Genomic DNA, 20,034 nt, shown 5'->3' with positions numbered 1-20,034 from the left:
CAAATTGCGACTTGCTACTAGGAATGATTAAATAAAACGCTGCATGAACTTGCACTTCCTCGTCGCAAATTCGGATATGTTTCTAAGCCTCCAGTTGCCGGCTGATGTCAATATCATATATCATCATCGTCATAGGCGATTTTACCCTCTGAGAGTAGGGGGGGCAACATTTTGACGTGAGAAAAAAAAACAAACAGTTCTGCCGTCTCGTCCCATCTATTTACAAAGAATACCAGTTGTGAACAGTATGCTAATGAGAAATCCGTATGACAATTCAATATGTACAACGCATCAAACTTCATCTAGACACCACGAGCATGTCAATATGACTTTATGACCGAGCACTAGGCCATACCCAACATCACAACATCAAACTGCAACTGCCTGCTGGTGCTAGCTTCCTCGCCGATGGTGTTGTTGCTAGTGCTAGTGCTAGCTCCGATAGCCTCTGGAGCACTTCTGCATTCGATTGCACCTGCTGCGCTGTCATTTCAAGTGGTAGCTTCTTCATTAGCATTGCCTGATTTTATTTTATGAAGAAGTGGTAAATTGTTTTTATAGCTCTTTTTGCCATTATGAGCAGGTTGGCTAGTTGTAGCTTGTTGAGCACTGAGCAGTACAGTCAGATCTCATTTTTTTCGACGGACGAGTTGTGCCATTAGTGGATTATGAATATATATATATTTTTAAAGGTAGCCTAGTTTAAGTAATAAATACAATTTTAAAATTAATGATGATCTAACACAAACTGGTACAAACCACAATTATGTATTTAATAATTGTGTTAATTAGTAAAAAAGAAAAAAGTTTTTTTTTTTTTTTTTTTTTAAGAATATGAGCAGAGTTGGGCTGTCCAATCAGGGGGGGCACTTGCCCCCCCTGCCCCCCCTATAAAATCGCCAATGATCATCGTATCATTCGCTATAGCTCGAATGCACACAGGTCGGAGGTAGGTATTTTGCCACTTGCGACTTGCCACCTCCGACCACAAACGAACGCACCATAACACCTACAGGCACTATTGAGTGAAAATAATCAGAATGGGCGCTTGGGTCTGGTTTTCTGGTTGAACATTAGTGCTATACTGTAAAAGCCTACTGCTAGCTAATTTAGCTGTCAGTGGAAGTAAGGTTAACGTTAGCTACCCTAACGTTTGACATAAGCTAACGTTAACTTACCGGCAAATGTTTTTTCAGGTTGGACATTGAGTCCTTGGCCGTCGAGGCAGGTGGCTGGGAAGCATAGTTTACACTGTGCTGTAATATTGTTGTGGTTCTGTGACAGGTAAATAAAAAAAATGCTGGTATTTCCAGGATTTTAATGCACATTGCGGTATTTCTGCCATGATGCCCGTGCTGCTCGCTGTCTGTCTGGCAGCTGTGGTCCAACGAGCACATCAGTGGGAATCTTGTTGGCGCGCTGCGCGCAATTGGTATTACTAGCCTACTTCTTTTTTTTTTTTTAAAGCTATTTTGTAAAACTGATGAGGAGGCGAGGGGTGATTGTAATCACGCCTGTAATCCCCGTTACTATGCAAATGTAACTGTAATCTAGATAACATATTTTAAATTGTACTGTAACGGATTACAGTTACTGTTTTTTTGTAATCTGATTACGTAACGGCGTTACATGTAATCCGTTACTCCCCAACCCTGATTATAGGACTTTAGACCATACAGGTGCATGGACTTGTTTGCCCACTAGATGGAGACGTTATTGTACTCTTATTCAGTCTACCATGGTTTGTAGAGAGCTTACTTTGGTCAATCATTGATACACATGATGTGACATTAGTAGCACTAGATATGTCAGAATTTCAACATTCATTATAGGACTTTTGACCATACAGGTGCATGGACTTGTTTAACAACTAGTGAATGTTGCGTCCAAGGATCATGCCTCTCGATTCCAGATTGCCGGCATGCTATATAAAATCATATGCTGTCTTTCATTGGTTCATTATAAACAAACAAAGCCAGAAAATTTAGTGGTCTTCTATAGGGAAATATAGTGGGATCTCTGTATAAAAACGGCTAATGAGAAGCAGGTGGCTTGATACCACAAGGGAACATGCATAATGGGTGGGGGACAACATGTTTACATGTGTACAGTACTTGTTTTTCAATGCATTTACGTATGCCCCATTGACTTCCATTGTAGCCCATATAAACTGCAGCTAGCTCAATACTGGAACGATCAGTGAAATGATGGTCTCTATGTTTCAGGTTTACGGTAGACAGACGGCACACTACCCCTTTAAATTAACTAAACACCTGAACTATACCTGAAGAAGGTCACTGGCCAAAACGTGTACTGGTAAATGGATTCCATTGAGCAAGTGAGTGTCTGGGTGCTTCTGTTTCCTTCATTATATGTATTCCGCCTACACACCTGTTACTGAGACTATCAAGTGACTCTTTGTCTACAAATGACCTCAACACAACATCATATTGCAGTCCTGAATATGATTGTAGAATTCGAGTGCTGGGCTCTCTCTCTACCTGCTCCTTCAGTCTGGCACCGAGTCCTACACACACAGGAGCGCAGCCTCTCCCTCGCCTGCAAAGTCGGCCTCTTAACACTTGGCTTACTGAAATAATGATAGACAGAGGCTATAAAGAATAGACTAGGCCTACTACAGGAATAAATGTAGGGCTGACTTGGTCAAAATACTCTAGTCCGACCAAGATTCTATTGGTCGAGCACTCAGAAAGCTTGTTAGACAAAAAATAGGCTAACACCTAATAAAATAGACTACACTTGTCTCCTAATTATAGGATTATTATTATTATAGCCTATATCAAACTTTTGTTTTCATATCTATGTGTTGGCCATGATTTTATTGCAGAAGGCTCTAGGCGACACGTTATACGGGGGCAGGTGCACACTGTTTTCGTGTCGGAAATGTTTGGTAGAGTGATAGGCGAAATGAGGCTTTCTGAAACACGGAGGCTTCAAAGCACATTGTATTGCTAATAGATTTATTGCTCGAGGCCCCATTAAATGCTTTGTACACTACTGACACCTGCTGGCAAAGATAATTTAGAGGAGCCAATATCACGTCACACCGATGCCAGACTACGTGGCACCTGCCAGAGTCCTGAAACATTACTGATTTAACTTATTTTGATTGCCAATCAGCGGTCAAGTTGTCATTTTGAAGTTGTTAAACTACCATCACATGAGTCAATCAGTCACAGCCTCTCTTAAAATGCTTCTCCCAATTCTCTCTCCCAAATGTGTGTGCTCCCAATGCGCTCTCCTCTGTGAGAGTGGTGCCACTTGATTTAGTTTGTGCTTACAGCGCAAAGGTCAACTCCTCAGTGTCAACTCACAGACATGCATTCCTCTTCAGCCCCCCTCTTCGGAGGAAAGGCCCAAACCAGACTCTCTCCTGGCCTGGGCTGGCGGGCCCAATCGCCCTGCTGTAAGACCTTTTAGCTAAATTTTAATAATTAATTCAATGACCCAAGCGAGATATATCGATACTGTAATAGAATTATAGGCTTTTCAGAGATTATTGGCCTGACTTTTTGTTTGCAGCCTTTTGTTTACAACCTACTGACAACCTTTTGAAGCCAAGACCCCTGACTGTGCTTTTCTTCATTTTTGACAGGATAACATCTCCAGGGGGCACCCTCTGGCCTTGTTGTCTGAGCCTAGTGTTTGCTAACTGTGATCTCCCATTGTGTCATTGTCTTTGCAGAACCATTTGATCATACCGCCCTGTTCTTCCAAGTGTTTGAACTCTCAACCTGTGTAGTTTCGCCACTGTTGATGACGTTCGCCATTACTGATGATGTGTAAATGATGAGTTAGCCAATCAGATCTTAGAAACGTCATATCTGGGCCTAACCTTGAATATAAGACCGCGCAAAACAGAGTGACTTTACTTCTTTGGGTGAAACGCTGTTTCTTGTGTTCCATTCTGAAGTCCGGTTGCAACTGTATGTATTTCGGAATAAAGAACCAGTCTTTGAACGGTTGGTAAGAACCACGGCAAAACTTCTTACTCTTGATTCATACTTTGATAGTTACATCAAATTTATCTATTACAATTGGCGACGGGGCTGTTAAAGGGAGAACTGCTGTGCTGTTTCGGTTCAAGTGGACGAATGGGTTGGCAGACGTGCTGAATCCTTTAGTGGATTTTGGAAAACCAATCTTCTCTCTTGCGCCAGAGTGCATGAAATTGAGATTATTCTCCCGTTCTTCCACTGGCCTCCTGAACTCACGGTACGTTTGAAAGAATCCTATTTGGATTTTTAAGTGGAGTTTGCCTTGTTTTGTTTCTGTGTCAATCTGGGTCATCTTTTATCCAAAAGCCTCGAGCTGGTTCCGTAAAAGTATTTGTGTATGCACACTAGCAATCTAAGTTATTGGATATTGCTGTCGTTCTCTCACTGCCTTACTTTTAACGTGAGCCTCAGCCAACCCATAAGAAGTGTAATTTTCTAACTTGGTTTGATTTGTCCTTTGTGTTTGCTGTACGTTTAATTGTGGACTGTTTGCCAACTAAAGCTAAGAAGTTAGTGTAAAGGCTGACAGTTCGTTCCACAGCTTAAGTTAGCTACTCGTGTAGTGCATTCTTCTGAAGGAAAAAACTTCCACGGGACTCTGATGTAAAAAGGATATCAAAAAAGACGCTTTATTGAAGTTCCACAGCGAAATCCTTTTACAGGAGCATCCATCCATCCATCCATCGTCCTCCGCTTATCCGGGGTCAGGTCGCGGAGGCAGCAGTTCCAGCAGGGGGCCCCAGACATCCCTTTCCCTAGCAGCATCAACCAGCTCTGCCTGGGGAATCTTTAGCCGCTCACAGGCCAGTGCGGAGATGTAGTCCCGCCACCTGGTCCTGGGTCTACCCCGCGGCCTCCTCCCAGCCGGACATGCCTGGAACACCCCCCTAGAGAGGCGCCCAGGAGGCATCCTCACTAGATGCCCGAACCACCTCAACTGGCTCCTTTCGACGCAAAGGAGCAGCGGCTCTACTCCAAGTCTCTCCCGGATGACTGAACTTCTCACCCGATCTCTCATGGAGACCCCAGCCACCCTCTGGAGAAAACTCATTTTGGCCGCTTGTATCCGTGATCTCGTTCTTTCGGCCACATCCGTCGCTGTCCATAACGCAACATTCGTCTAAAGTTGTCACGACTCGCACATGTGACGCACATTTCCGCTGTGCACAGGATTGTGGGTCAGAATAGCCAGAAAAGCCTGCTGGCTTGCATACTGCAAAATACGACCGGATGTAGTAGGACATCCTGGTATTTTTGCCATACTGCATGTGGCATACTATGTATTGGGACATACTACATCCTGTTTTGGCATACTATATAGTAAGGTAGTATGCTATTCGGAACGCAGCCCAGGCTCTTCTCCCCGAGGAGAGACTGGTGACTCGAGGCTAGTTTTCCGCTGAGTTTGCAGGACTCATGAACGCGCGCCCAGCGTCCCCGAGCCTCGTTCACAGCATATATGTGTAAAATATATGTATATGTAAAATATATTTCTCAAATGGGCTCGATACAGGTATTGGGGGCTTCAAAAACAAAAAAACAAATTGAGTGAAAAGTTTATACTGATTAGATTTGTCTCTGATGCTGAATGATACCCAGAAAAATGTTGTTTTCCTTTTCTAGCCCTATCTATCATAATCCATAATCCACAAATCATGGGAGACAAGGGTCTTGGGCCGCATGCCGTCACGTGACTTGCAATACCGAGCTTTGGCCACTACGTCAAATGGCTTCATGCGCCTGTGAGCAACTTCCATTGAAATGAATAGGCAGCCATGTTCAATGCCGTCTCCAGTTTATATTATACCTCCATGTTCCAGACCCATTCACATTTTTTCGAATTTGGTCTGGCGAAACCAGGCTATTAAGTAGAGGGTTCAAGTTGTGTTACACAATAGTGATTACTACTCCAGATAAACAGTGGAAGATAGGAGAACAACACGTATACAGATCATCGTGGTGAGATCTTTATTAAACAAAATAAGTGTGGAAACATTTTGGATTTTGCGCGAAGACTGAAAAACAGGTGAGAAAATGGATACCGATATGCACGTTTTTAGTAACGTTAGCTGATCTTCCACAGATTAACGTTATCGTCTGATATTACATGTACCGTAGTCCAGCATCTTAAAAAGTACATCATCTTACACACGATGCTACAATGTGATTGCGCTCGCTTTTAAGATTACATGATGATGCCTGCTTTCAAATAACGTATTGTAGTTTGCGACCTGGCAGTCGTAGTGGCTAGTGGCTCGTCCACTCGTGTCTCACTCTTTCCCCGTGTCTAGTGCCATTTGTCGTGTCTTCTTTACCTTTCGTTTGTCTAATAAACCCCTTTATTTGAGGACCTGACTGCGCCTTTTGTCAACGTTATATTGCTTTTGCCTATGGTTATTACAGTTAGGCGTTGCCATGGCTGTGCCTCCAGCTGTCTCCTTTCTGCGCTTGATAAGGGTAACGTTAATGTGGCCTGTAATGAAGTAGGCTACTCCGTGTTGTTTTTATCTTCTGTGACCAAAACAGGACAAACTGACCCCCTTTACGCAGATTCCTTTTGCACTAATCACGAATAAAGTATTTTTGATACTGCTTTGTAAAATTGTGTAGGCTACAGTATGTCTCTGACTGGGACCGTCCTAGTCAGAGAGGAACTTTGCTATCCCTTTGTATCTCCGTGCAGGCGTGCAAGCTCTCCTTATTGACTGATTATTAGAGACGATTAGGTTAATTTCTTCAACAATTTCAAGATTGGATTAATGTCTTCCACAGTGCGACTACATGAAGTAGTAGCCAGCTGCCAGTGAGAGTAGAGCTACCTGGCTGCTCCGTGGTGATGGAGCCTGTTGACCTGGACGAGGAGGATGAGGTGGAGATGACTGTGGGGGAGCTCCAGAGCTGGATTCGACTGCAGGTGGAGAACAACGAGCTGCTGCGCCTGAGGCAAACCCAGCTAGCCCAGGTGAAGAGTCTGGTGGAGAGGAGAGAGTTGCAGGCGGCCAGCACCAGGGCTCTCTTCAAACGCACCTGCCAGTGAGTAGGATACGGGTCATATTTACTGTGGCGTTCTATTGAATGATACTCAACATACACACGTACAGAAATATCTTTATACATTGCAATATTATACCGAATCCTAACATATCTGATGACAGATTTATCGAAGACTGACCAGTTATTATCTCCGCTCTGTATAGACTGCACCTTTATTTTGCCTCACCACCTGTCTGTTGTCTGGTTGCTTCAGGGCTGTGGTGGAGTGTGAGAACTCATTAAAGGACTTGTACTGTGAGCTGGGCATGGACTACAGGGACACAGACTCTGAGGGTGATGAGAACTCCACTTCCGACGTCATAGAGATAGACAGCAGCGACGATGCAGCCGCCGCCCCTAACGGTGGCGCTGGTTACTCCAGGTCTGTGGTGGAGTGTGAGACCGCAGTAAAGGACTTGTACCATCAGCTGGGCATGGACTACAGGTATGCAGACCCTAAGGCCGATGAGAACACAAGCTCCTGCGTTATAGAGATAGACAACGACAGAGATGATGCCACTGACCCTAACGATGACGCCATGCCTGTGGACAATGGTGAGGAGGAGGGAGATCTGTGTTGGGAAGTCATTCTTTCCAGTCTGTCTTGGGTATCGGCCTCTCTCACTCCTCTTCCAGTTGTAGCTCCTAAAATTGTCACCAGCAGTGAAAGTGACGGAGAGCTGGATTTGACAGCAGGTGGAGAGCAGCAACGACCCGGTGTGCCTGAAAGAAACCCAGGTAGCCCAGATGAACAGTCTGGTCCAGAGGAGAAGGGGGCAGGCGGCCTGCACCAGAGCTCTCTTCAAACCCACCTGTCAGTGAGTAGGACACTGTTCATATATGGTGTGATGTTCTGTATTAAATGATCAGCATACACACATACAGAAATGCCTTTATTCATGGCATTTTTCAGCCAGCGATCAAAGTCGAAGAAGTTGTCATCAGGATATTCCTTTAAAATGTCGGTGAGAACCGATCTGTGACACAAAAAACGTCAATAACAATAATTAACATGGGTCTGGAACTATAAGTGAAATGGAAAGTACCAACTAAGTAGGCTAATGTAGGGTTCTGGTTCGAGTATTGATTTGGAATGGTACCAAGGCAAATAGCCTGAACTACATCCATAGGTTTGCGGTTGTCGAAACATACACTGCTCAAAAAAAGTAAGGGAACACTTAATCATCACATCCAGCCCTCAATGGGTTAATGATTTTGGTTTCCATTGTTCTCAACAAATTACACAATGTCATCAATAAAGATCTTCAACTTGAATATTTAGTTTGAGATCCGCGATAATGATTGATGATTTAAGTGTTCCCTTAATTTCTTTGAGCAGTGTATATGCACACCGAGCAGCCAAAATGTTTGGTATCAGTATTGGCCGATCTTGGAGATAATCGAATACCGTTAAAAAGGTGATTGGCCCACTATTGTATACACAAAACAGCTCTTAAAATTCCTGTCTTCACATAATGTTTTTGAGCCACTTCAATCTGCGTTTAGGGCTAACCACTCTACGGAAACAGCACTCACAAAGGTGGTGAACGACCTGTTACTGGCTGCTGACTCAAGCTCAACATCTGTTCTTTTATTGCTGGACCTAAGCGCTTCTTTTGATACTGTGGATCATTGTATATTGCTGGATAGGCTTAGGAGCCTATATGGTATCTCAGGTCAGGTGTTTCACTGGTTGAACTCTTATTTGTCTGATCGATCTCAACGTGTCCAACACAACAATGTGTTTTCTGCATCTCGACCAGTCAAGTATGGGGTCCCACAGGGGTCCGTGCTGTGCCCTCTGTTGTTTTCACTGTACCTGGCATCATTGGGTCAGATCTTCCGTTCTTTTGGGGTTGTGCTTCCTAACAAAGCGCTTCACAATACAAATAACAGATAAAAAGGAAGAAAGAGCGACATACAAAATGCAATACGACAATTACGACATACAAAATACAGTACAAGGCAATTACAATGAGAGGGAAAGGGGGGGGGGGATGTGCGTGTTTGTGTGTGTGTGTTTCTGAGTCCGTGAGTTCAGTCCGTGTGTGTGTGTGTGTGTATGCCTGAAGGCCTCTGGCTGAGGAGACTCGGACGGAATGTCTTAGCGATAACAGCAGGTTGCTATGGAGACGTCCTCGAACCCGCCTCAAGACCAAAAGTCAACAGGAGTCCATGGGGAGGGAAGGGAGGAGGGGGGGGGTGCAGCGCCTCTTTAGCCTGTGAATCTTCAGGGGAGTTTGGGACGGCCTTGACGGCCGGGTGGGAGCCAGAAAGTTGATTAGATGTTTGGGTTAGGGAGAAGAACAACAGATTCCAATGGTCATTCCTCTCTGTAACGGGTCTCTTTATAGAGCCTGGTCCTCAGCTCTGCCACGTCGCCTTGCATAGCCGTGAGTTTCTCCAACATGGTATCAATCTTACGGTTCAGTTCAGAAATCACCATAGGTGGATTACTCACTGCTCTGCCCAGCTCCGTAAGCATGACGTGCACCCTTTGGGCTAGAGTGGCTGCCGTCTTCACAATTCTTCGATAGACCAGGGCAATGCTCAGTCCGAGGAGCAGATGTCCTGTTATCATTAAGACAAATAGGTAAATGTCTTCAATGTCCTCTATAGAAAGGAGCGCAAGGCACAGAACCTGCCACTTGTCCCACGCGTCCTTGGTGTAGCCCGCGGCAAATGTCCCGTCTGGGCACATAGGTTCCCCCGCTCCTGAGTTTCGTGTTGAAAAGATTTTGTCGATTGCGTCGAGAGACCAGCTTATCAATTCCATGTTTAGATTTGAAAATACACAGAAAAAACAAGAACTACAAAGTAAGAGGAGATAGAAAAATACAAGAGCAGGAGCAAGCAAAAAAAACGTCTGCTCTGGACGAAAGCCGGACGAAGAAGCTCATGTCAAGGAGGTGACCAAAATTGCCTTCTTTCATCTCAGGAGAATCGCCAAGATTAGATCACTCGTCATCTGAAGATGCAGAAGTGCTTATTCATTCTTTTGTGACCTCCCGTTTGGACTATTGTAACGCCCTTCTGTCAGGGTTGCCTAAGAAGAGTTTCCATGGTCTACAAATGGTCCAAAATGCTGCAGCTCGTTTTCTGACTGGGTCAAACAAATATCCTCACATCTCACCAGTGCTTGCTGCCCTTCATTGGCTCCCGGTTCATGTTAGAGCAGACTTTAAGATGTTGCTGCTAGCTTACAAAGCTATGAATGGTACTGCGCCATCCTACCTAAAGGACCTTTTGATCCCATATGTCCCCTCAAGGTCATTGCGCTCCCAGGGGACTGGTCTGCTCACTGTCCCCAAAGTCAAAAAGAAGACGGTGGGTGAGCGGGCTTTTTCTTTCCGTGCACCGACCCTCTGGAACCGTCTTCCAATTGACATTAGACAGGCGTGCTCAGTGGAGGTGTTTAAGGCTAAGCTAAAGACCCACCTGTTTTCTGTTGTATATGTGTCTTAGAGTGTGTTGTGTTGTTTTATTGATATTGTGTTTTTATTGTGTTGTGTTGTTTTTTAGTGTTGAGTGTTTACACTTGCCTAGCTGCTCTGTAAAGCACTTTGATTGAAAGCGCTGTATAAATAAAATTATTATTATTATTATTATTGTCTCCAGCTCTGACATTCTCCTCTCTGACTCTCCCTCAGTGTGGTGCGATGGACATTGACCCCCACAACATACACATCCCGCTGTCTGAGGCCACTTCCGCTGTGAACACCACCCCTACTGAAGTGACCGCTAGCACTAGTAGAGGTCCAGCTACCCACATTGAGACGGCTGACAACCCGAGCACAGCGGCTAAGGAGCCCAATGACTCGGATGCGTCGAGCGAGGAAATCGGACCCCAGAGGAAAGGGTCGGCGCGGCTTGCAGCAAGGCTTTCAAAGATGACGCAATTTGAGGTTGTGGTCCTGAGACAACTCCCTGAGTCCGCTGCCACCATTGGCCAAACCAAACCTGGGAGAAGACTGAGCGCGGAGGAGATGTCCAGCAGCGATTACTCGGATGCATCGTGGGAGCCGTCTGACAGTGACCAAGACTCAAGTCCCAGGGCCAAGCGCCGGACCAGAGGAAAAGATGCACCAAAGCAACATCAGAGTTCTGATAAAGGTCCAACCTCAGCAAAACCACAGAAAGGCAACATGGAGATGAAAGCGATGTTCAAACGGCTCAGCCATGAGACCGGCTCTACCTCACCAGCTGCAAGTAGAAACAGCTCAACTTCTTCCACAAAACCACAAGAGGCAAACAAAGGTGAGTTATAGTGCCTCACCAGTTATTACTATTAAGCCTAAAGGTAAATCTTGTGTTTCCCACCACATTTTTTCTCCAAACAAAAAATGATCCATATCTATACTTAACTGTACCAAGAGAGGAACATTTCTCGGCACGTACACTAATGTTTCTCTCTTTGTACCTCTGAGAGGGCATGTCAGTCAGTATGGGTCATGTATTTGTTTAATTGGATGCCTATTAGCAGTTGTTTATGCAGGAGATACTACAATTAGTATTTGTTGGCCATTTAGCAGACGATTTAATCCAAAGTGATTTAGTACAATGTTTTTGAGCTAGTGTAGACAACACATGATCCCATATTATAATTAGCATGTTTCCCTCCCTGCCAGGGAGTTCCTGTGTTGTGCCCCCAACTTCGAACAGGGCCACCCAGCCTCCAGCTGGACCCCCGGCTCCTACCCCGGCCCCCCAGCCTCCGTCTAGACCCCCGGCTCCTACCCCGGCCACCCAGAGTCCAGCCGGACCCCCAGCTCCTAACCCGGCCACCCAGCCTCCAGCCGGACTCCCTGAGGAGGTGGTCAAAGTGGGCATGGTGGTCCTTGCTAGGAGGAGAATCGGCACCTGGCACCAGGGCAAGATAGTGGAGATAAAACCAGTGGGTGAGAACTGTTGTAGAATTTCTCGTTCAATATGGGTTAGAAGCAAAACAGTTCAACAGAGTTACCAGAGTTTATTCATCCAAGGATTGTTACAAACACTCAAGTGTTGCTTCTTGTCAAGCAACCTGCAGCAAGGCTGGTCAGTTGAGAGAGCGCCCAATGCAATCTGTGTCTCGCGCTTTAACTAGAAGATGTGCAACTCCCCCTTTCCTGTCCATAAATCTGGATGTAATAAAAGACTTGAAACCTAGACATCTGGACCCTCCCAGTCCCAGGTATATGTTGTAAAGTTCCCAGGACACAGATCATTGGGATGCCCTTACCATACCACCCTGGTTGTAAAAATAACCAGCTTACCAAGGCACTTAGCCCCCCTTTCCAACACAAACACATCCTCCAAACACACACACAAATACACTCACACACAGTTGTCCCGCTTTCACTTATTTTGCACAATTTAAAAATACAAAAGAACTACAAATGGTGCTTGGAGAGCACAGACCTCCGCCCATGAATGCATCGCATGGTTCAGTGCGCGCGCACATATTTGGTATTGCTGCATTCGTTAGGTCGAGAGCTTTATGCACATCCAAACCCTGTGTCTCTGTGACCGTCCTATGTCGAGATATTTTGCTCGAACCCAAGTCCTAAAAATGAAAGCGCAGCTTGTGAACCCTCCCTGTGATTCAGATCCACTCCAACATTTAATGTGTTCTAAGTTGACCCATACTACATCCCTCCACCAAGTCTGATGAAAATCGGTCTGGTAGTTTTTGTGTAATCCTAGTCCAAAAAATGAATTGAGGGGAGGTTGGTGTGGAAGAACTTAACTGGCCCACACAGCCCTGGCCTTCACCTCATCAAACACCTTTGGGATAAACCAGAAGAGAGATTGTAAGCTAGGCCCTCTCGTCCAACATCAGTGTCTGTCCTCACAAATGCTCTTCTGGATGAATGGGCAACAATTCCCACAGACACTCCAGAATCTTGTAGAAAGCCTTCCCAGAAGAGTGGAAGCTGTTATACTGTAGCTGCAAAGGGGGGACCAACTCCATATTAATGCCTATGAATTTAGAATGGGAAGTCATAAAAGCTCCTGTAAGTGTAATATGTACAGTTAGGTCCATAAATATTTAGACATAAACACAATTTTCATCATTTTGACTCTGTACACCACCACAATGGATTTGAAATGAAACATTTAATATGTGGTTTAAGTGCAGACTTTCAGCTTTAATGTGAGGGTATTTACATCCGAATCAAGTGAACGGAATAGGAATAACAACACATTTTATATGTGGTACTCCCATTTTTAAGGGACCAAAAGTAATTGGACAAACTAAAATAATCATAAACCAAATTGTCATTTTTAATATTTGGTTAAAAATCCTTTGCAGTCAATGACAGCCTGAAGTCTGTAACGCCGGGTTTCGTCCCTGGTGATGCTCTACCAGGCCTCTACTGCAACTTTAGTTCCTGCTTGTTCTTTGGGCGGTTTCCCTTCAATTTTGTCTCCTGCAAGTGAATGCATGCTCAATTGGAGCATGACTTGGCCATTGCAGAACATTCCACTTCTTTGCCTTGGAAAACTCTGGTTGCTTTCGCAGTATACTTCGGGTCATTGTCCATCTGCACTGTGAAGCGCCATCCAATGAGTTCTGAAGCATTTGGCTGAATATGAGCAGATAATATTGCCTGAAACACTTAAGAATTCATCTTGCTGCTTTTTTCAGCATTCACATCATCAATAAATACAAGGGAACCAGTTCCATTGGCAGCCATACATGCCCATTCCATAACACTACCACCACCATTCTTCACTGATGAGGTGGTACTGTATACTTTGGATCATGAGCAGTTCCTTCCCTTCTCCATACTCTTCTCTTCCCATAATTGTGGTACAATTTGATCTTTGTCTCATCTGTCCATAGGATATTGTTCCTGTACAGTCTGGAACAACAGATGTTTGTAGATGTTTTGGCAAACTCTAATCTGGTCTTCCTGTTTTTGAGGTTAACTAACGGTTTACATCTTGTGGTGAACCATCTGTATTTACTCTGGTGAAGGCTTTTCATGATTGTTGACTTTGACACTGATACACCTTCCTCCTGGGGAGTGTTCTTGATCTGGCCAACTGTTGTAAAGGGGTATTTCTTCACCAGGAAAATAATTCTTCTCTCATCCACCACAGTTGTTTTCCGTGGTCTTCCGCATCTTTTGGTGTTGCTGAGCTCACCAGTGCATTCTTTCTTTATAAGAATGTACCAAACAGTTGATTTGTCCACACCTAATGTATTTGCCATCTCTCTGATGGGTTTATTTCAATTTTTCAGCCTAATGATGGCTTGCCTCACTGATAGTGACAGCTATTTGGATTTCATACTAAGAGTTGACAGCAACAGATTCCCAATGCAAGTATCACACTTGAAATAAACTCTATAAACTATACCTTTTATCTGCTCCTTGTAAATAAAATAACGAGGGAATAACACACACACTTGGCCATAGAACAGCTGAGCAGCCAATTGTCCACTTACTTTTAAAGGGGGGGGACCACATATAAAATTGTTTGTAATTCCTACACCGTTCACCTGATTTGGATGTAAATACCCTCATATTAAAGCTGAAAGTCTGCACTTAAAGCACATTTTTAATGCCTCCGCCAGGCGATAGGTATGGTTTCGGGTTGTCCGTCCGTCCGTACAGCCGTCCGTCCGATATTTGTTAATGCAATATCCTGGGAACGCATTGATGGAATTTCTTCCCCTTTGGTACAAATGTTCACTAGCACTCAAGGATGAACTGCTTAGATCATGGGGGTCAAAGTTCAAGGTCACTGTGACCTCACAAAATGTGTTTTTGGCCTGATTAACAAAATATTTAAAAAAAAGGCTTAACGGAATTTGTTCATATTTGGGTAAAATGTCCAGTTGGACTCGAGGATTACCTGATTACATTGTGGGGGTCAAAGGTCAAGGGTCACTGACCTCACAAAAGGTGTTTTTGGCCTGCTGAACACGATATCTCAAGAACGGCTTGACAAAATGTGTACATATTTGGCCAAAATGTCCAGTTGGACTTAATTAGATTAATTGGATTAGATTTTGGTATTCAAATGTAAAAGGTCAAGGTCACGTGACATCACAAAAGGCCCTTTTGAATGCTAACGCTAGCTAGCTAATGTTAATGCTAGCTAGCATTAGCGTTAGGTTAGCAGTTAGTTAGGGTTAGGCTTAGTTAGGTTAACTGCAACTTGTATTGTTGGGCGGAGGCATTTAGCCGCTGTTAGACGCGTTTTTTCTAGTTCATTTCAAATCCATTGTGGTGGTGTACAGAGCCAAAATGATTAAAATTGGACCTAACTGTAGGTCTCCCAATACTTTTGTCCATATAGTGTATTTTCATTAAAGAGATAGGTGTCCCAATACCTGTGTCCATATTGTGTATCTTCATTAAACAGTTTTTGCATTGAATTTGCCACAGAGAAGGGACATAAGTATAAGGTGGACTTTGAAGACCAGGGGAGGAGCTGGCTGTCTGGACACCACATTGCTTTTCACCCACCACCCTTGTTGGAGCGCCTGTATGTGGGCGCGCGAGTGGTGGCCATGTACAAAGAGCCGGAAGGTGACCAATCCTGGTTCTACTCTGGTACCCTGGCAGAACTTCCAAACAGGAGAAATCAAATGAGGTGTGTAGGGATTGGTTTGCGTTATCGACTGATGAATTATGAAAGTGCTTTTGTAGATTTCCTGTGGCTGTTTCAGTAAGGTTCTGTAAGACAGTAAATGTCTGTAAAAACTTAAATGATCTCTCCCCAGAGGTCAATAAAGTACCCACATAATGTACCTATACCTACCGATAACACTCCCTATATTTCAGGTTCATGGTCTTCTTTGATGATGGAACCCCTTCCTATTTGCCCCTACCAGTCCTTCACCTGGTTTGCAGACCTCGTAAGACACAATTCCTATCAATTCTGATAGGAACACACCGCACACGCACATTTTTGCGCACACACTCTCTATCTCTCTGTCTCCACACACACACACACACACACACACAACCATTGCTAAGCCAAGTCCTCTGTCCCTGTATGGCCTGCAGTGCAGCATGGGTGGGAGGAGGACATTGAAGACAAGAGGTTCAGGGACTGCCTCCTGTACTATCTGGACAAGTGGCCCAACCAGCCCATGGCTCACTACACCGTCGGACAGCAGATCAACGTGGAGTACAACGGTTTGCAGAAGAGATGCCGAGTAGAGGCCACTGACGGCAACTTGGTGCATGTTCTCTTCCAGGTGAGAAGCCGTTTATTTTTTACACGGTTGTGGTTGTGTTTCAAGATGTGATGGATTCAATATGGGTTTGTCGTTTCACCTCAGGATGACCAGCACAAGGAGTGGGTCTACAGAGGCTCTATGCGTCTGCAACACATGGCCAACATGAGGAAGACTGGTGGGTCTTCATCTCTCTCCAACTTTGCACCGGTTTTCGGGAATGGACGTCTGTTTCTGGTGTGTGTCTACCGTCAGGGGTTTTGCATTTGAATCATGTTCTCCCCTTTGTCCCACCCAGTGTCAGAACGGGACAGCGTCCGTGCCAGTGTGTGTAAGACCGGTGAATCCTCAACAGCCACAACATCCAAAGTCACATCCAGCAACTCGTGCCGGGCTCAGTCAGAACCTGACGAACAGTCAGCGCCTTCAGAGTCAGTAGACGTTAGGTCCTAGTGTCTGTCTGTTCAGCTGTGGCAATTCGAAATGCTCACAAAGTGCATCTCTCAACATAAAACGGAATGCCATCTTTCATCCATAATATAAAATGAATGACTCTTGTATAGTGATCTGTATTACACACTGCAAAGAGGAATGTGCATGTTCTTTTTTCTGTTCTTCCTTTAAAAAAAAAACATTTTGTTTATTTGTAAATCTGCTAAGTATGTTTGAAAAAGCAATAAAAATAAATTAATAACGACCATATTCTTCCCTCTCTTGTCGTCTCATCCTAAACACCCAAACCCTCTCTCTCTGCCCCCCTCACAGCAGTGACCAGTCCAGCGCCGCCCCTGAGGCCTCAGTCGTCACCTACACCCCCCACCAGTGCTTGCCTGTCTGCCTGAAGCCCCTGAGGCCCACGCCTGATGTGGAGCGCCGCGGACGCAACCCTTTGCTCATCCCGATGCTTTATGGCTTCATCCGGAGGAGGTCCTGCATGCGGAGTGATGGCAAGGTAAAGACCCTGGATGTCTGGCAGAGGTAGCCAACTACTGAAACAGCACTTGGTGCAGCTTCTTGGTTTTATTGGCCTGTTAACCTAAGCACCACGAACCACGTATGTGTTTGCATTAAGCGACTTGGGCACTCGTCAAAGACCTATACTCAACACTGGACAATGTAACTCTTAATGTATCTTAGTGCTAGTAATGTATTTTTATTTTTCCCTTTTGTATTTCTCCTGTTTCTGGTTCCGCTGTGGGTTCCTCATAGGGGTCATTCCGCATCATGTACAGTTCCCCGTGTGGCCTGAACCTGACCTCTATGGGGGCGGTTCAGGATTACCTCTGGCGGACACGCTGTGACTTCCTCTCCATGGACATGTTTTGTCTGGATGCCTGTGTTTCTGTGACGAGCCAGCCCATGCCCTCCAATATCCTCATTCCCGACCTAAGCCAGGGCAGAGAGGACCAGCTCATCTCGTGCATCAACGAGGTCAATGACGTCCGGCTCAGTGGGAGCTTCAGATACAGCAGGGAACGCGCGGGGAGCAGCATGGTCAGTATCAACACCAGTCTGGACTTCATGGTGGGCTGTGACTGCACCACCGGCTGCACGAACAGGTGTGTGCGTGCGTCCGCGTTTTTACATAAATTAACCTACAGTAGTAAATACACAATCCACTCAGTCTCACTTCATGATATCTGAATCAGGAAATATAGGAGACATTTGCATGCTGGATATTCAGATATTATGTACTGAGTGTGTGTTATTTTCATTGCAGGTCAAGGTGCTCCTGTCACCAGCTGACCATTCACAGCACAGCGCAGGGGTCAGGAGCCATCAACACTGGCTACTCCTACAAGAGACTTGAAAAGCAACTGCCCTCAGGGTGTGGACATTTTACTCTGGTTTATTCTTACTAGCTACCACTTGCTATTAAAGAACTGGTTCTCTGCATTGTCAGAATCAGAATCCGTTTATTGCCATGCAGTTTTACAACGTACTAGAAATTTGCTTTTGGGCTAGGTGCATAACAAAGACAACATTGGACAGGGTGCAATCTATCGACAAACACTTGCACATGTGCATGTATAGGATGCACCGCACTCACATATCACGTCGCACACACATTCACCTACATATTATACTATGCATACGTTTGAGCTGTTTTCCTCCCCTCTCTGCTTCCCCACAGGCTGTACGAGTGTAACGATCAGTGTAACTGTGACCCTCGCGTCTGCTCCAATCGAGTGGTGCAGCATGGGATCCAGCTGCGCCTGCAGGTCTTCATGACTCAGAAAAAGGGCTGGGGTGTCCGCTGTCTGGACGACGTGGCCAGGGGCTCCTTCATCTGCTGCTATGTTGGTGGGACACTACTACAAATGCGGATTACACACCCCTGACTCTAGTCTCCATCCGGGACACCGTCATTAATACTCTTCCGCCTTCATTTCCTCCCAATTCAAGCTCTTGGTCATCGGTTGCCATGACGTCTTTCCTGTTACACTGGCTAGTGTTCTTAAAACCCTTTCCTCTTTGTCTCCTCAGGTAGGATTGTGACCAGTGACAAAACGACTCTAGATGGAAACGAGTACTGTGTCAAAATGAATCACGGAGAAAACAAGAGCAAACCACAGATTGAGGACAAGGGCAGCTCCTCCCTCGAGAGGAGCTGTGTCACAAGCAGGAAATCCAAACTTCTGCAGAAGGGTGAGATGGATGAAAAAGACACACAAACACACTTCACAACCAACATGGAGACCGAGAGCCGCCTTCCCCTCAGACCACAACAATTAAACTAAACTTCCCCCTCATGAATGTTCATAAATGAAAGGACATTGGTTCACAGGCTCATAGAATGATATGCTTATTGTGCATAGGCTCTGACAACAAATCTTCTAACGCCCCTACTGAAGACAAAGACAGAAGAAAAGGAAAGAACAAAGAAGACCCAGTGACCACCCAGCAGTCCCTCGATAACAAGAGGCTGTTCTATATCATCGACTCATCGGAGGAGGGGAATGTGGCTCGCTACCTCAATGTGAGCATCATGGGAACAGCGCATTGTATCTGTTCCCTGTCCTTTTCAACAATGACAGGCCTTTGGCAGCATAGCCAGTTGGGAGTAAAGCTTATACGGTTCCGGCCAAGCTGCACTTGACCCCTCAAAGAAAAGCAGCACTTCATAGCCTAGAATCAATGACAGGGTTCAGTTTTGATTGCATTTTACTTTGGAGCAATGGTAATATGACTCTCCCTCTCTACTGCCTTCCTATCCTGTCTCCCTTCTCCCTTACAGCACAGCTGCTCTCCAAACCTGTTTGTGCAGAAAATCTTTGTGGACACACATGATCATCGTTTCCCCTGGGTTGCATTCTTTGCCAAACAGTAAGCAATCCTCTGTCAAGCCAAATAGCCGTAGGGGATATCTATTACTTTAAGGCTTTGACTCGTACAGGTGCATATTAAGTTATTCTTGCTCTTGATGGTCCATATAGAGAGTATGGCATAGTTATGGCTGTTTGCTTATGTCTGTCTTTTTTGTCTTACAGCCTGATCAGGGCTGGCACAGAGCTGACATGGAACTACAGATCAGAGATTAACACCCTGGAAGGAGATACAACATGTTTTACTTGTTGCTGTGGCGCTTCAGTGTGCATAGGCACATTATGAGGTCCAGCATACACTAGACTATAAATGCATTAAAATTATAATGTTGTACTGATTTTATATTTCATTTTTGCAGTTAAATAAAAATAATTAAACATGGTTGTCTTGATCAATATATGTGCATTCATATTTAAATTAATTGGCATTTTATCCCAGTTTAACATTTACTGTCCCAAATAAATAAGTATTCTGAAA

At 44.9% G+C, this 20,034-nt stretch overlaps 1 protein-coding gene across 2 annotated transcripts; it reads left to right on the top strand.

The window, feature by feature from the left end:
* Positions 1-5,900: 5,900 nt before the first annotated feature.
* On the top strand, positions 5,901-19,861 carry LOC311323096 (histone-lysine N-methyltransferase SETDB1-B-like). 2 transcript variants are annotated; one of them, XM_084455244.1, is made up of 18 exons: positions 5,901-6,045; positions 6,792-7,052; positions 7,267-7,870; positions 10,703-11,309; positions 11,681-11,950; positions 15,434-15,641; positions 15,833-15,906; positions 16,058-16,251; positions 16,336-16,408; positions 16,529-16,646; positions 16,996-17,182; positions 17,440-17,789; positions 17,951-18,058; positions 18,365-18,534; positions 18,718-18,879; positions 19,050-19,210; positions 19,469-19,557; positions 19,722-19,861. In XM_084455244.1, exons 2-18 carry the CDS (start codon positions 6,856-6,858, stop codon positions 19,840-19,842), a joined length of 3,693 nt encoding a protein of 1,230 aa, XP_084311370.1. In that variant the 5' UTR covers positions 5,901-6,045; positions 6,792-6,855; the 3' UTR covers positions 19,843-19,861. The 2 variants fall into 2 exon arrangements, with proteins under 2 accessions (XP_084311370.1, XP_084311369.1); XM_084455243.1 differs by having other exon boundaries at positions 16,529-16,661.
* The last annotated feature ends 173 nt before the right edge of the window (positions 19,862-20,034 follow it).

The sequence above is a fragment of the Borostomias antarcticus genome (genome assembly GCF_949987555.1).
Source record: "Borostomias antarcticus genome assembly, chromosome: 21".
NCBI lineage: Eukaryota > Metazoa > Chordata > Actinopteri > Stomiiformes > Stomiidae > Borostomias > Borostomias antarcticus.
This window is presented reverse-complemented; position numbering and strand designations above follow the sequence as displayed.